Here is a 12349-nt window from a genome sequence, read left to right as displayed (position 1 = left end):
CGAGAGGCCCGCCCACCACATGCTGCTCACACGAGGCGCCTGGCTTTGCTTAGCAGCCGCCTCGGGCTCGACTGTTGTTGCGCTGGGCTATGCTTGCCCACCCCTCCCCAGGCGCCTGGCCCAGCCTTGCTCTACTGACGCCAGCGCCTTGGGGCTCTTCTGTTGCTGCTGAGGCTTAAAAAAAGGTCAACAACTTTGGGCAACCGGGGGGCGCGCCAGGCAGACCTTTGCATCCTGGCGCCGAAAATGCTTAAGATGGCCCTGGTACCACCTCAAGCAGCAGCTGACTTCAACTGTTTCTCTTGAACATCCCAAGCAATCTGCTCTCGTGTTGCATAGCCTCTCATGGGGGCCCTTAGTTGCCCTGCTGCCTCAGATAAGGTGCAGCAAGCTACAGTGGTGCCCCTCAAGACGAATGCCTCGCAAGACGGAAAACTCGCTAGACGAAAGAGTTTTCCGTTTTGGAGGTGCTTCGCAAAACAAATCTCCTATGGGCTTGCTTCGCAAGACGACAATGTCTTGCGAGTTCCTGCTGGTTTTTTTCTCCTCCCCCCCTTTTTCTAAGCCGCTAAGCCGCTTATCAGCTGATCCGATCAGCAGATAAGCCGCTAAAAATCGCTAAAAGCCGCTAATAGCACTAATCTGCTAATGCTTCAATGGGCTTGCTTCGCAAGACGAAAAAAACCGCTAGACGAAGAGAATCACAGAACGGATTCTTTTCGTCTTGTGAGGTACCACTGTACCCTCCCCCAATGTTATTATTATTATATTTATATTTATATTCCACATTTCCCCTATGGAGCTCCTGCATGGTTCTACCGCTCTCCATTTTCTCCTCCCAACAACTCTGGGAGGTAGGGCTAGGCTGAGAAACAGTGACTGACTCAAGGACACTCAGCGAGCTTCATGACTGAGTGAGGACTTGAACCTTGATCTTCCAGGTCCCAGTCATTCAGCTACCAGTCCTGTCCAGGTTTGGTATGTGGATTGGAGAGGAGCCGCCGTCTTGTCCTTTGCCTCAGGCAGCAAAACGTTTTGTGCATGAACCAAGTGTGCACTTTGGAGTACAGCCAGACATTCCCTCCTGGGTGCGCATCGTAGAGGAAGATTAACAGGCAGCAAGGTCGAAACTCATTTGCCATTCCTGATCAGCTCAACAAGGACCCCCTGAAAATCTAGGAACATAGGAAGCTTGGGTCAGTCAAGCTCAGTATTGCTTACACAGACTGGCAGCAGCAATGCCAGGATTTCAGACAGGAATTTATCCCTAATCCCTACTTGGGGATTGAATGTGGGAACTTCTGCATTCAAATGTAGATGCTGTACCATAGAGCTTCGTCTCTGCCGGTGAAATCCAGTGTTTTTCTGGAACGTGGTTCGAAAACCTCCCAGCCGTGAATTCCAGATTATTTCAACTGAGAAATCTGGCTTCTTTCTGCAAGGGTAGAGCTACCATGACGACTTCAGTTTTTGCAGTGCTGTTTATGTCTGCCAGATGGTATCCAATGGCACAAATAGGAAATTGATCCAGGACGCCCAGAGACCAGGCTGTTCATAGGTCCTTTGTATACCTCAGAGGAAAGGATTCATCCATCCGTTTGCTGTTTTATTCTCTGTTGTGTGAAAACAACAACGATGGCCTGAATTGCTCTAGCGACAGGTCAACGCAAAAGAACTCTCTGCAGGGTAGCAGATCTAAGACAATTTTTTCACTGTAGACTTTGTGATCCATATATGTCAGGCAGATTTCAAGCACAGCACAGAAAGCTCCCTTATACGGAGTCCATCTAACTCAGCTTTGTATGCTGAGTGGCAGGAACTCTCTCTCAGCCCTTCCTAGAGATGGAGGCAAATGAGACCTTCTGCATACAAAGAGATGCTCTGCCACTGAGCCACGGAGACTGATAATGATACCAAATTATGTTTCTAAAGCTGTAACCCTAGCCTAAGGTTACCAGACGTCCCAGTTTCCCAGGAACAGTCTCCGGATTTACAAATCAGTCCCCTGACAAAATCCTATCATTCCTACTGAAGTTGAAAAGTGTCCCCGGATTCATTGAAAAAATTCTAGTCTAGCCCCACTTACCTGGGAGTAAGTCCCATTGAATTCTCCTCTCTCCTAGAGAAATGGCTAGGACTGCACTGTTACTCAGGAGTTTTGTCAACCTTTGAACCAGCCTGTGGAAAGCAGTTCGGTCTGCACCCATTTGTAGATGATCAAATACAGCAGTTGGGGAAACTTTTTTCACCTGGAGGGCCAGATTCCCTTCTGGGCAACCTCCCAGGGGCCACATTTCAGTGGTGGGCAGAGCCAGAGGGGGGGGGAATGGGCAGGGCAACAAATATTCCCCCCCCCTCTTTGTACAGCGGTTGTTTTCTACACAAAGAGTTACCAACATACCTTTTTGGACCATTTTGAGAGAGTGCTGTGGGTACCTCCCACAAAATGGCTGGCATGGGGGAATGACATAATACAAAATGGCTGCCATGTCCTGCTAGTCCCAATTGTGGAAATCAATCTTTCACACAAAGATGCCGGTGCTATCTAACAACAGAGCATTCCTGAGGACCAGGAAAAATATACAAGGTAACACACCCCACTCCAACCCCTCTCCCTCAGATCTCTCTCTGTCTCTCTCATGCACACACATGCGCAGGGATGCCAACAGGGTTTTCTGCATGTGGACTGAGCTCTCTGCCCCTCTTGCAAAATCTGCATATGCTTCCTGACATGCAAAGTTGTATCCTCTTTCACAAGTGGAGGGTTCAAAAATATATCAGTGTCCACGCGTGTAAAGCGCCTGCAAATAATGTGAACAGGTGCAGCTTTTTCTGCCATGGCATTTGCATACTAGAAAAGGCCTAGCCTGTTGAATTTCTGCCTGCCACACAGCCGTTAAAGGCACAAGAAGTCTGTTTTACCCCTAAAGCAAAGCCCAGCCAGCGGCTGCAATCCTATACCCACTTCCCTGGGGTCATTTCATAGAAATCACTTAGAAGGGTACCTGCACCTTTTGCTTCATAACTTTTTTTCTAGGAACACTAGAGACTTAGTTTAAAAAAAAGAGAGAAAAAAGCATTTAGCCTGGGGACCCCGGCTGAGGGTGCCCCTGAAAGACTCACTTGTGCCAGGTTGGTGGCCCCTGTTCTATTCCCCCCTCTCTCACCCAATCCATTATCCACTATCCAGGCACGCAAGAGGCATTATCAGAGTTCAATGATAAATCCCAGCCAGGCAAAAAGGAGGGTGTGATGGAGGGCTGGACTGAGGCCTGGGGTGAGAGGATGCAGCTTTGGGGAGGGGTTTGTGGTGTGGCCAGAGACCCAAAGGCCAGAGAGAGAAACTTGGAGGGTCCCTGGGTCTGATGTTTCCCACTCCTGATGTACAGCTCAAAAAAGCTTCCCTTGAGGGGTCAGATGCAGGCCAGGATGTTCTGTTCTGTCTTTTTCCTTCTGATCAGCTGGTAACCCCAGGTATTTTCTTGTGCAAACATCCCTAGGATCAGGCTGTACACGGACCGTGCTTAAATGGAGCGTGCTAGGAAAGCTGCAACGGTTTCCATGACTACTTAGGACTCTGTTCTGCTATGGTCTGTGGACAGCAGATGCCACTCCGAAACTCAGAGCTCTTACACGACAGGAAGACATAAAGGTGAGAGGCCACAAAACCCCAAAGATGCCAAGTTAGCCTTCATTAAAGATGGGCAACTGGAGGCCTCACTCTTTATCACATAGTGAGCTTAAGTCACCGAGATAGCAGCAGAGATGAGAGTGCTGAGGCTACCTATAAATAAATGCTTGGATATCTGGGAGGTGGGGCAAGTTGCCTCTGCTGTATTTCGGTCTGCCAATAGTTAATATAGTCCTCATGAATTAGTTACTTTAACTAAAACTTAAACACTGATGTTTAAGAGGATCTTATCTAATCCTTCTGTGCTGCTGTAAAAATGTGGATCCCCCCCCCCCCGGTATTTTTGGCGATATTTTAATAACCACTTAAGAGAGATCTTTGGAGAATGAAGCCATAGACAAAATGGCATCCTCTGTCTGAAATCCTTGGCCAGAAATCACTCTGAGAATTGTAGCTCTGTGAGGGGAACAGGGGTCTCCTAGCAACTCTAGGCACCCTTCACAAACTACAGTTCCCAGGATTATTTGTGGGGAGGCCATGTCTGTTTAAAGTGGTCTTGTAGTGCTTCTGGAATAAATACCCTCTGGTTCAAAACCTGAAAGGTAAGTACTTCTTGCCATGTGACAGAGGAGGCATATATCTGTGGGGTTTTCTGCCTCAGGTTCCAAAATACTTTGGTTGGCTTTGGGTGTTATGCACCTTGACTTGGGGTGGGTATATGTGCCATTTGCTGATCTGCACGAGGCTCATTTTGCTAGAGATGTCGTGACTGGAACCTAATTTGATTCCTGTTGTTCTGGAATTGCCTGTTGCTGAAGGATGGCAGAGACTGCGGTGGCGGCTTGTCAAACAACGAATTATGTTCCCATTAATGCAGAGCTGGAGAAGGCAGAGAAAAGGGCAATAAAATCTAGCTGTGTGGAAAGGGTGACACGAGCAAAATTATTCTTTCTCGGAACACTGGAACTCAGGGTCACCTCAAGAAACAAAATGGCTGCCCTGGTAAGCTCAGGACCAATGAAGTCATTTTCATCAGAGATCATTTCAGGGGGGAAAGGAGAGAGAGATTCTGGTCACATCCATACAGTTAATGGCATATCCCTACATCTCCTATCTCTTTCAAGAACCATGGCACCTCCCAAAGAATCACTGGTTAAGGGTCCTGAGAGCTGGTAGGAGATCTTCCCCAGAGCTACAATTCCCAGCACTTTTAACAAATAATTTCCCAGGATTATTTGTGGGAAGCCATGACTGTTAAAGTGGCACAAGAGAGCTTTAAGTGAACGATGTTGATGCGACAAAATTCACAAAGGACAATTCAACCTATGGCCGACAATGAAGTTCTGTTTCACGCTAGAAGTGGCATGCCTTTGATTTCTAGACTCTGTGGACCAACACAAAATAACGGGTCCCTTAGTTATAACCTGCTTGGATGTTTCCTACCTGCCACAGCTTTGCCCTTCATAGCTTTTGTCAGCTTCAAATGAATTCCCTCGATCACTGACGATTCTGAACAATCCAAAGATGCTGGACTATGAGGGAACTCCTTCTTTGTTTCTTAACATCATTTGGATGCCACTCAGTTAAAACAAAGTCCTTTGGGTAGTTAGCAATGCTTCTGAATACCAGTTGCTGGATGGCCTGCAGGTGTGAGCTTCCCCCATCCCTGGCTGAATTAAACCTTAGTTAAACTATGGTTTAGCCTTTAGGCAGCGGTGAAACCAGTCTTTATTTCACCTGGGTCAAAGACCCAGTTTGGCACACATAGGCTGGGAGCCTCAATAGCACCCCTCTGGAGGCTTCACCCGGGGCAAAAAAACCCAGTTGCCCCCCCCCCCCGCCACCGGTAACTATGGATCTGCTTTAGCTTAAATAAATCATAGTTAATAAACCATGGGTTGGCATATCCCAAGACAGCTGAGAGCCTTAAGTATCAGTTATTGGCTATGGTTTGATAGCTAAACTATTGTTTAGCATTACTTGTGAGCCCTGACAGAGGCAGTTTAGCAGCTCTTGTGAGCTGGGTGATATCACCTACACAACCAAGAACTTTCAGATTGCTGTTGGCTGCTGCCCAGGACGTAGAAAAACTTGCAAAAAGGAAGGGAATGTCGACGCAACAAGCATTACACATGAAAATGATAGCGTTCTGGGGAGGGGCAGCAGCTCAGTGGCAGTCAATCTGTTTTACATGCAGCTTCAATGAACTCCGGGTTCAATGGCTGACATCTCCTGCTAGGACTGGCTTCTTCCAGTCCGTGTCAACAATATTACTAAGCAAGATGGAGCAATGTTCTGACATGATATAAGGCAGCTCCTTATGTTCCTAACTCTTGATCATGTAGGCTTATTTCTCAAGGACATGGTGAACCTGTGTCTGGTTGGCACCACTCCAGAATGCAATACTCGCCCAAACATGAGGGTCCCCACCTCCATACAGAAAGGCAGCACAAAGCAAGGAGCTTAGGCTGCCGTCCTATACACACTTGCCTAGAAATAAATCCCATTGCACTCTGGGGAGTTTACTTCTGAGAAGACCTGTATAAACGGCACGTTCAGCCGCTAGTTTCCCATGAATAGTGTTGCTGTTGTCCTCGCCACCAGGGTGGGGGGAAAGCATTCAATAATATCTGTATAGATTATGAAGTAGTACAGCCCCCAAACGAGCTCATCATCTCTTATCAGAACGGGATCTTAATTTCCTGTTTTTATCAGAGCAAGACTAGGTAACACAAGCAACAGAGCCACCTCCTTTGCCTACAGCTCAGTCCCCAGCATCTCTATGGAGGGCAGGAAAAGCCTCTATCTAGCTGCTGAATCCTGGAAAGCCGCTGCCACTCAGAGGAGATGCTGAGGCAGACGGCCCAAAAGTCTGACTCAGCAGAAGGGATTTCCCCGTGTAATGCTGCTCAGTGTAGGATTGAAGACCAGGAGGAAGGAAAGCTTTGAAGCCTCCAGGGCCAGCAAACAAAACGAATCTCGGAGGGCCCTTCCCTTAATGAACAGGCAGCATCTTCTTTCGCTGCGCCCTTAATTTCGGCTGCCCAGGAATACCCCTCCTTTTCCAAAGGGCTAACAGAGACATCCATCACACTGGCTAAAGTCGACACCAGATCCACTGCCGCAAATCCACGGCTGCTAAACACACACACACACACACACACACACAGGGTGGAAGAGAGAGATTTCCCATTGATTGCAATGCGGACCTGGACTTTGCGACGGGCCCTGCACTCATTTGCTAGATTCCCGCTTTGCTGCCTATGGGAAATGGGATTCCTTCTCCGCGCCACGCTCTAGCGGCTTCTTGGCGCACCATCTCCCTGCACGGAAAGCGCAGCAGCGCGGGCAAAAAGGCAAAACACACGCGCAGGCAAGCGTCGGCCAGCAGAGGGGGGCATTTCCAGAGCCGGCAAGGCCTGCCTTCGGCTCTGCGAAACGGTTAGCGCGCGGGTGGAAGCGAAAGAGAGGCTGCGCTTGGTTTTTGGAGAGGGCGAGGAATCCAATGCATTTCTGCCTGCAGTGGAAGCTGCTGCGGCGGCGCCGGAGGGGAGGCAACCCCGCAGCTCCTTACCTTGGGATCCTTCTCGTAGTAATACTGCTGGGTCCGGATCCAGCGCCCCACCAAGTGATCGCGGACCGTGTGCGCCAAGGCGAAGTAGTAGTCCCGCGGGGTGGCCACGTTCCTGTCCTTGACCAGGGTGAAATGCAGGTGCCGGTTGAAGCTCTTCCTGATCTCGGCCACGTCGCCCAGGCCGGCGATGCCCCGCACGCTGATCTGCTTTCTTTTCTCGCTGTCGGTCAAGGGAACGGCCATCCTGGCTCGTATAGGCGCCCGCTGCTGCAAAGGGAGAGTCGCTCGCTTGGGGAAGCTTTGCTTGTTGGCCGATGATGGCGCAGCGCCGGCTTCAGTTTCCCGGGCAAAGGCGGGCCTGGAGGCAGAAGTGTTTTCCTTCTTTTTCTCCTCCCTCCTCTCTCCTCGGCCTTCCTCCTGCCGCGGCTGCTGCGTGGGGAGGCGCCTTGGCTGAGAGCATCAGAGGGGGTGGAATGCAAGGGAAGCAGCGAGCAAGCGCCTATCCTCCGCCCACTGGGACCGGGACTCGCTGCGGCAGCGCCTGCGCGGTGCGGAGGGAGGCTGAGCGGCTTTCAAAAACAAGACGGAGGCATCCAGCTTCCTTTGCGCGATAGGATCAGACGAGTCTAAGAACTCGTAGCGCGTCTGTTAACCGCTGCAAGAACCACTATTGCCGGGACATGATGGAAATCGTTACAGTAATTAACGATGGACCAATGGTATAATGAAATTTGGCAAACAGAGTTCCTGGAAACTGACCCCCAAAAGACGCCGAAAGAAGTAGGGCAATTTTTATGCAGTCTTGTTGTTTAGTCGTTTAGTCGTGTCCGACTCTTCGTGACCCCATGGACCAGAGCACGCCAGGCACTCCTGTCTTCCACTGCCTCCCGCAGTTTGGTCAAACTCATGCTGGTAGCTTCGAGAACACTGTCCAACCATCTCGTCCTGTCGTCCCCTTCTCCTTGTGCCCTCCATCTTTCCCAACACCAGGGTCTTTTCCAGGGAGTCTTCTCATGAGGTGACCAAAGTATTGGAGCCTCAGCTTCAGGATCTGTCCTTCCAGTGAGCACTCAGGGCAGATTTCCTTAAGGATGGATAGGTTTGATCTTCTTGCAGTCCATGGGACTCTCAAGAGTCTCCTCCAACACCATAATTCAAAAGCATCAATTCTTCGGCGATCAGCTTTCATGGATCACTGCCTTGCCGTGGCGAAGGGGCTTGAATAACTCAGAGAAGCTATGAGCTATGCCGTGCAGGGCCACCCAAGATGGACAGGTCATAGTGGAGAGGTTTGACCAAACGTGATCCACCTGGAGCAGGAACAGGCAAGCCACTCCAGTATCCCTGCCAAGAAAACTCCATGGACAAAGACAACAGAGGACTTATAGTCTACATAATTGACCGTGGGAAGACGGCAGAGGAAAGGGAGCTAAATTAACACTTAATAGGTATACCTGGGACTTGCACCTTTTTGCTGCCTGCACCTGTAAGAAAAGTGGAGATTGCTTGCTTAATGTTCTTGGAAGAAATTTCTGATGGCTCAGAGCTGTTAAAAACAAGCTGTCCCACCGCAAAAAAACATAGGAAAGGAAGTAGAACCCAAGGTTAAGGGGTTTTTTCAGTTGCTTCTGTTTTTATTTTGATTGCGCATTCTGTGTTCTTATATCGTGATTTTATCCTGTGAACCGCCCTGAGACCTCCAGGTGTAGGGCGGTATATAAATTTAATAACTAATAAAATAATCATAATAGCTGGTTTATTCCTAATTGTTTATCTCCATTTGCAAAACAATCCCCTCACTGCAATTGTTCCACTGTCCCATGTAAGTAGAAGCACAGAATTATAGAGCTGGAAGGAACCACAAGGGTCATCTAGTCCAATGACCCTTGGACTAGACCCAATGACCCTAGAGATCACACCAAATATCCCTGACAGACGGCTATCCAACTTCTGTTTACAGACCTCCAAGGAAGGAAAAGCCACCATCTTCCGAGAGAATCAGTTTTACTGTCAAATGGCTCTTAGCACCAGAAAGTCCTTCCAAATGTTTGGTTCGAATCTCCTTCATTTGAACCAATGGGTTTTGGTCCTACTCTCTGGAGCGGCAGAAAGCAATATTGCTCAGTCGTCCATGTGGCAGCCCTCGATGTATTTGAAGATGGCTGTCAGTTGAGTTTCATGTGCATTTGATGCAATACATTCTCTGCCCGGCAAATGCCACTTGAGAATGCTGCCTCACTGCTTTTTTGTGTACTTGTCAAAGTGGGTTCTGGTCTGTGGAGGTTTTTGCTAGAATAAATCAATTAGACCAGCCTTTACCAACGTGGTGCCCTCCCAGATGTTGAACTCCCATCAGCCCCCGTCAGAATGGGTTGTTAAAAGGGCTGTGCCAAGTCGGATCAATCATAGCTTACCTCTCCACACACTCTTCTCAGACAACGGCCAAGTCAGTCACAGAAGCTGCAAGAGACAGAGTGGTGGGATTTTCCATTATCTGCCATCGACTCCCAGCTTCTGGCCATCTCAAAGGTACAGGGATTGTCTGTGTCTTACATATGTCTTTTTTTCCATTAATGAAAATGGCTGGGATGGCACTTTGCCACTTGGCACATTCAAGGCCCTTGGGCAATGATCCAGAGGCTCAGCGCCATGAGTCTCACTGTCTGGTGTGAGATGGCTTCCATTTAGGCTTTGCCTCCTTTTGATAATTGGCAGGGATGAGGAGACCTTATCGTCTGCATTTCATAAATTCCAGTTGCTGGAAACCAGAGGAGGGGAGAGGACTCCTGTGCTTCCCTTTGGGCATCTGGCTGGCCACTGTGAGAACAGGATGCAGGATTAGATGGGCCAGTGGCCTGATCCTGCAGGCTAGTCTTTTTGGTTTGACCAAACTTCGGGAGGCAGTGGAAGACAGAAGTGCCTGGTGTGCTCTGGTCCATGGGGTCACGAAGAGTCGGACACAACTAAACGACAAGAACGTAAGTCCTCTAGGACCAGGATCCTTCCTGTTGTACTTTGCGAAGCACTATGCACAATGATGGAACTACATAAACAAATAGTTTGCTACTGACACTAACATCGTAACTCTTAATGAAGGCATTAATTTGGCTTCACCACCTTGCTTAGAACCTTCAGCCTCAAGGTAATAGCTTTTTGAAAATACTGACCTAAAACACATTGACGGCACCTTCTGTAATCAGTCCAATAACCTACTTTTCAAGGCAATCCCTATCTTCGCTCATTCTCTGCTATTTGATCTAGCTTAACCCTTGTCCTTTCTTCCAGTCATCCTATGCCAATTGGGTTGTCCCATTTTCCCTTTTTAAACAATAAGCAGAACATTTATTGCCCTGGGGAACTTCCCCTGTACTCTTAAGGTTCTTAAGAACTATATCCAGGCAGCTTTATGACTGGTTTCTGTCTGTTCACTTTGCAAGCTAATCCCAACCATGTTTACTTGAAATGAGTCCTAGTGGACTCTCTGGGAATTATTTACCAGTTTAAGTTTAGCTAGCACTGGTGGGTGCATGGCTGCATGCTTCTTCAGTGGCATAATGAAAACTTGCTGGTGTGGAGGAAAGTGCTCAAGTGTTCTTGATTTGTGACTAGTGCTAGAGCTTCCAGAAAGTGATCTTTGACTGTGGGTTCTGCCTCTTTTGATAGAGGCAGAGTTCTGAAAAAGCCAAGGCTTTTTCTACCTCAGAAGCAGAGCATGGCAACAGAACAAACTACCCCATTTCAGCTTGCAGGTGAGAAATGACAATTTTTGAATAAAATCTGTTCTGCGAATACAGTGGTGCCCTGCAAGACAAATGCCTCACAAGACGAAAAACTCGCTAGACGAAAGGGTTTTGCGGTTTTTTAGCTGCTTCGCAAGACGAATTTCCCTATGGGCTTGCTTCTTTTTGCAAGTTTGTTTCCTTTTTCTTAACACCGTTAATACAGTTGCGACTTGACTCCAAGGAGCAACTCATAGAACGCGGTGTGGTAGCCTTTTTTGAGGGTTTTGGTGATTTTTGAAGCTTTTCCAAAACTTTTCCGACACCGTGCTTCGCAAGACGAAAAATTCGCTAGACGAAAAAACTCGCGGAACGAATTAATCTCGTCTTGCGAGGCACCACTGTAAAACCACAACAGCCAAAAAAACATGGGACATAATCTTCCTGGTTGCCTATTTGCAGAGTGATTTATAGTGCAAGCTCATTCCTCAGCATGTGTATATCAGGCGTTGAAGCAGCACAATCCCCGAATGGTTGGGCAATTACTGGAATGCTTTTACCTATAGTATATACTGATATCTGGTACATACACAAAGCTGTACTGTATTTGCATACTATGCATGCATACAAACTGGCTGCATATAAACCATGCACTTAAAGTGCATGGCTCACTCCCCCCTCAAGAATCCTGGGAATTGTAGTTTATCATTCACAGGGCTACAATTCCCAGCACAACAAACCATGGTTGACAGGATTCTTTGGGGGAAGTTACACACTTTAAATGTATGGTGAATTGTAAGTTCCGTTCTGTGGAAGTCAAACCCAAGAGCCAGTAGAGGGCAGATTACTAAGTGTTAGTCTTGGTGAGGAATGGGTAACCATCGACAAGTCTCTCCTTATTCTCTCTCAGCTTTGCCTATGTCGTAGGCCTGTACTTGGGATAACTGCACAAATGCTCCCCTGTGGAAAGGAAAGATACCTTATTGCCAATGTACTCAAGGTGGTTCACTCAAGAGTGTTCTGAGAAGGTGGTAAGATGGTCCCTGTTGAGCCAACAGAGGTCTCTCACCATCTCTTCTCCCAGTGCTGCCACCAGATAGAAGATAATAAAAAATGGCAGTTTAACATGCTGTGTAACTCATTATTCACCTCCATGAATTGGAACAGTACAGGTGTTCACTTGCTTTTTTTTTTAATTGACAGTATAAATAATTTTTGAATATCCAAAATTCATTTGCACACATGCTACTTCAACAGACAAGCCAAGGACAATCGAACAACTGGAAGAGTTTTTTTGCATTCAATTTGTTTTCTAACCTAAGAGTTGGTGCTTAAAATATTAACATTCCGTTAGCTACAGTGGCTCCTAGACCAGACCCTTCACAGCCTTAAAATGAAATACTCCATTAAGTATACATGAAGAGG

The 12349-nt window shown here is 47.8% G+C and overlaps 1 protein-coding gene across 2 annotated transcripts in view; it reads right to left on the bottom strand.

Moving 5' to 3' along the window:
- Positions 1-7721, bottom strand: part of PYGB (glycogen phosphorylase B) — a 43606-nt gene extending 35885 nt beyond the window's left edge. For both annotated transcript variants that reach the window (XM_082217469.1, XM_082217470.1), the window contains exon 1: positions 7206-7721. In XM_082217469.1, coding sequence (XP_082073595.1) covers positions 7206-7448 — 243 coding nt within the window. In that variant the 5' untranslated portion in view covers positions 7449-7721. The remainder of the gene's footprint in view (positions 1-7205) is intronic.
- Positions 7722-12349: the final 4628 nt, after the last annotated feature.

Source organism: Podarcis vaucheri (genome assembly GCF_965113315.1).
Source record: "Podarcis vaucheri genome assembly, chromosome: 3".
NCBI classification, from domain to species: domain Eukaryota; kingdom Metazoa; phylum Chordata; class Lepidosauria; order Squamata; family Lacertidae; genus Podarcis; species Podarcis vaucheri.
This window is presented reverse-complemented; position numbering and strand designations above follow the sequence as displayed.